Source organism: Melospiza georgiana, chromosome 2, assembly GCF_028018845.1.
Source record: "Melospiza georgiana isolate bMelGeo1 chromosome 2, bMelGeo1.pri, whole genome shotgun sequence".
Lineage (NCBI taxonomy): Eukaryota > Metazoa > Chordata > Aves > Passeriformes > Passerellidae > Melospiza > Melospiza georgiana.
The window spans coordinates 80,493,412-80,497,857 of NC_080431.1; the positions used below are offsets into that span (position 1 = coordinate 80,493,412).

General features: G+C 58.2%; 1 protein-coding gene across 2 annotated transcripts; it reads right to left on the minus strand.

Annotated features, from left to right (window-relative positions):
• Positions 1-439: 439 nt before the first annotated feature.
• Positions 440-4,446, minus strand: PTMS (parathymosin). 2 transcript variants are annotated; one of them, XM_058045396.1, is made up of 5 exons: positions 3,862-4,446; positions 3,003-3,074; positions 2,230-2,311; positions 2,041-2,105; positions 440-1,402 (listed from the first exon to the last, which is right to left on the minus strand). In XM_058045396.1, the coding sequence occupies exons 1-5, from the start codon at positions 3,907-3,909 to the stop codon at positions 1,352-1,354; spliced, it is 318 nt and encodes a 105-aa protein (XP_057901379.1). In that variant the 5' UTR covers positions 3,910-4,446; the 3' UTR covers positions 440-1,351. The 2 variants fall into 2 exon arrangements, with proteins under 2 accessions (XP_057901379.1, XP_057901378.1); XM_058045395.1 differs by lacking the exon at positions 3,862-4,446 and having other exon boundaries at positions 3,003-3,077.

The following is a 4,446-nucleotide window of genomic DNA, read 5'->3' on the forward strand; positions in this document are numbered from 1 at the left end:
CTTGCGCGGCTGCCAAAGCGCGGGTTCAAAGAGGAGAAGCACGAAGGGCAGCTCTAAAGGTCTGCTCCGATAAAAAGACAAACGCTTGACAGCTGTCCCCAAGGCAGCCAAAGGCGGGACAGAAGCGGAGCTGCCGCGGCCGGAGCCGGGTGAGTCACGCCGGGAGGCAGCCGGGGCAGGGCTGCAGCCACAGCTCCCTTCCCTTCCCAAACCTGCTGCCCAGCAGCGCTTCCAGAGACTCAGGACAGCCCTGGAGCTTCATCCTGCGTCTGTGCCGTGCCCTCGCAGGATCCCAACAAGGGGTTCCCAAACACCCAACACACGCCTCTGGATCACCTCCATCTCCCCTCCGCACCCGCTGCCGGCTGGCCACCCCCTCTGGCCACAACTCCCAGCGAGCCCCGCAGGATGAGAACGCACAGCCACGCGCAACCAGCGGTTTGAAACATTTTTAAACGCTTTTATTTACAGTGCTTGTTGAAAACAATATATATATTTATATCTATCATCCTCGTGATGTCTGTGCCATAGAAAACGCTGTGGCTATATTGCCGTTAATTTACAAAAAATGGTCACAAGAAAAATCTGAAAGGGAAAAAATGGAAATCAAGTTTGGTCCCCAATTGTGTCTCTCTTGATTTGTTTTAAAAAAGCCTCCAAATTAAAAAAATACACAGCTCAGATGAAATTCATATATAAAAGCAACCCTTATCTTCCGAAAAATTCACGAGGGCCAGCTTGCTGTCATGTAAACTTGGAAAAAAAAAAAAGCTTAAAATAAATCCTGTCTCCGTGTGTTGCTAATAGAACCATTATTTGCTTGTAATATTCTCTGTCTCTCAGGGTTCAGCGGGAAAGCTGCAGGATGAGAAGAGGCCTGGGGCCGGGGAACGCACCATGAGAGAGATCTGTGCCCACACCTCCTGGCTCAGGGAGGAGCTCGGGCAGCAGGGCCGGGGGGCGGGAGCGCTCAAGAACCTCACACCAGTGACAAAAACAGGCGGGCAGGTGACAAGGGGACAGGTGACAAGGGGACGGAAGGGGCTTTGCCACGTGAAGCGCCTGGCGAGGTTGTGTGCCCAGGAAACCATGAGATTCTTGAGGGAAGAGGAGCACTGGGAGGTGGGGTGCAGTGAAGGGATGCAGGGACGGGGATAATTCAGCTGGGGAATGTTGTCATGGACGGGCCAGGTCTTTGGGTGAGAAGGGAACTGCTGTCTTCCCGTCTGAGAGCGTTTCTAATCTTTCCTCATCTGAGATTGTGTGAAGCCAGAGGCTAACGGGCAGTGCAAGCACAGGCTGGAATGGAGGAGGAGAGATGGACGGAACAGGGGAGATGGGAGGGGAGGACTCAAGCTTTAGAGCCATTTTCTGTCTTCTGTCTCTTTGGATCCACTTCATCCTGCATCAGCCACAGAGAGGAAGAAGAAGGAGTTACCACCAGTCACCACCCCAAGGTACATTATTTCTCCACAGAATTGTTAACTGCTGCTCTTTCCTCCATATGGAAATCTCTGTTAGGCCCACCCCAAATCCACTCCCCTCTAAAGCACCCTGGAGTGCCTGACACAGCTGGTTAAGATATGGACAGTTCCATCCAGAGGGACACCACGCCCATGCTGTTACTTCCAGGAGGTGTAAGAAGCCAAGGCTCACACCACTCCAGACAGACCTCAGGGTCTGCCCTTATGTGGAAGATCAGACCCTTCAGACACCGCACCCTTGCAAGTCCACCGCCTGGCCTGAAGCCCAGAGGTCACAGGTAGTCCAGAGGCCACTGCCAAGCACAACCTCCAGCACCTCAACTCTCTCTCTTTCTCAGCACCACTGGTGCTGGTGGAAGGACCTGGATCCTACAAGGAGCATCCAGTGATTTACAGTCCCCTTCCCAGATCAGATTTGTTTACCTATCTGCTCCTGAAGCAGTGAGGCCCGAGGCCTATTTGAGATTCTCAGCAGCAGCATCCACATGGATTTGATCAACAAGCAGCAAGTAGCCCCACTCCCTCTCCCCTCCATTATTCTCACACTACTGCTCACCTTCTCCTCCTCTGCAGATCGTTTCTCTGCGTGGCCATCCTGCTCCTGCCCATTCTCATCTGCTTCTAAGCACAAGCAAGAAAGGAAAATCACGGGTTAAACTGAAGCAGCATTTAAGGAAATGTAATCTCACAGTCAAGAGGGATCAGAGAGAGAATTTCCCTCCACAATTCCTTTAATTTTCCCTACCTTCCTCCTCATCACCACCTTCGTCTTCATCCACATCATCGGGATTCTCTTCATCATCCTCGTCAGCTCCGTTCTCCTCATCCTGAATGAAACAAACCGGTCAGAGCAGAAATTAGTGCCAGGATGACATTTCCACGTGCTCTTTGCTACAAGCACAACAAATTCCAGAGCTCCAGCCACTCCAGGTATGCATTTGAGTGCATTGTTGCTCCGACGCCGTTATTCCCAGCAGCCCTCCTTCACAAAGCCCATCCTCCCAGTCCAAGCCCAACAACACGAAGCTCCTTGCCTCACATCCCAATGAGCTGCTGCCATCCCTCCCAACAACCGCGCAGCATCTCTCTGATTACAGGCTAATGACTTAGCCGAGGCTCACGGTACATCTGCTCCCAGATCCCTGCCGACCTCCATCAATCTGTGCCTCTCCTCACTGCTCCTCCCCCACCTTCTCCAACACATGCTCCCTGTGGTCCTGCGCCCACTGGGGTATCCCGGGGTGCACATCTCCCGTGCCACATTCTCCCACTTGTTCTCAGCTCCCTTCCCTTCTCTGACCTTTGTTCTCCCCGATGAGCTGTGCTGACTACACCAAGTCCTTCAAGGCTCATTCTCCACAATTATCCAGGAGCTCACTACTCTCCCTTTACCTCTATGTGGATCTCCCTTGGCCTGCCCTCTTTCTTCATCTCCCGCATTCCCTTCCTATTTGCTGCCCACAGCGAGCACAAAAACCTCCCCAACGTGACCAAATCCGTCCCTCAGAAGAGCCTCACCTCTACTATCTCCTTCTTCTTTTCTTTGTGGACTGCTTTCTCTTCGAGTTTTTCCTTCTTTTCTTTCCTTTCCTAGATATGAAACGAGGTGCGGGGGGGAAGGGGGGGAGGAAAACCAACAACATTCCGGCGGTCAGCGGCAATAAAAGAATAAAGGACGGGGATGCCTAGACAAAGAAGGCTGGGAGGAGAGGCGGCATAGCGGGCGAGGAGGAGACATATTAGGCGCTAAATCCGCCCGCCTGACAAAGGAAAACAGCGCAGCGAACGCGCGTCACAGCTACTTTTAGCCCGCACACGCGTGTGGAAACCAGAAGCGGCACGGAAGAGTTTTAACGATTTATTACCAAAAAAAAAAAAAAAAAAAATAAGGCAACCTTGCCCGTAGGATCGAGGCGTTTCCGGACCTCTCTCTCTCTCTCTCCATTCCACCCCTCCCTCCTCCTTCCCCCGCCACCCGAGGGCCCGCGCTTTGCTTTGTGTCCACACAACTTTCGCCCCGCTCCGCCGTGACACCGCTTCCCGCCCCCCCCCTCCCGCCGACCCCGCTCCGAGCGGCGCCGAGCGGAGCCGAACCCAGCGCGCGCTCGCGCCGCCCGGCCAATGGGGGGCGGGGGCGGGGCGGGGGGGCCCCGAGGGCCCTCGCGCCCCCCGCCCCGCCCCCGCCCCCCCATTGGCCGGGCGGCGCGCGAAGGGGCCGCGCGCGCCCCCCGCCGCCCGGGCACCTCACGGAGCCCCCGGCCCCCCCGCCCCCTTCCCCCGCCGAGCCCGCTCCCTCCCCTCCCCTCCCCTCCCGCCGGGAGCGCCGCCGGTTGCCAGGGTGGGCAGAGGGGAGCGGGAGGGGAGCGAGGTGGCTCACCTTAGCGCTCAGCTCCGCCGGTGCCTCCTCAACGCGTTTTTCCGACATCCTGGCCCCCCGGTTGCGAAGGGAAGAGGCCGGTGGGAAGCGTGCGCGGGAGGGAGGGCGAGAGCGAGAAGGGGTCAGCGGCGGGAGCGCAAAGTCCCAGCGGTCCGCAGGCGGCGGCAGGATCCCGCCCCGGGGGCCAAAGTACCAGGGTCTCCCGCGGTGGGGGGATCCGCCGGGGCAGGGGATTTATACAGCGCCGGTGACGAGGGAAGGAGGGACCTGGGGAGGGAGGAGAGAGGGACGGGAGGCGGAGGAGGGAGGGGAGAGGGACGGGCCGCTAGAACAATGTGCGCTCAGCCGCGGCCGCCCGGCAGCGGGGGCGCACCGCGGGTCCCCGCAAGGCGCCGCACGGCCCCGTCGAGGCCGGCCGAAAGCCCCGCTCCGCGCCGAGGTGCTGCGGCTCCGACGGGAAGTGTCCCGGGAGGGGAGGGGAGCCGAGCTCTCTGCCCGCAGCACGCCCGGGGAGCCGCCCGTACAGGCTGGCTGGCTCTCCAGGAGGAATCCGGGGGAGGCGAGAAGCGGCGCTGCGGGGCCGTG

Coding starts and splice junctions, on each gene's coding strand:
- PTMS (XM_058045395.1), bottom strand. CDS start 2,310: ATGAGGAGAACGGAGCTGACGAGGATGATGAAGAGAATCCCGATGATG. Junction 2,106..2,229: donor AGGTGGTGATGAGGAGGAAG/GTAGGGAAAATT, acceptor GCTTGTGCTTAG/AAGCAGATGAGAATGGGCAG. Junction 1,403..2,040: donor GATCTGCAGAGGAGGAGAAG/GTGAGCAGTAGT, acceptor TGGCTGATGCAG/GATGAAGTGGATCCAAAGAG.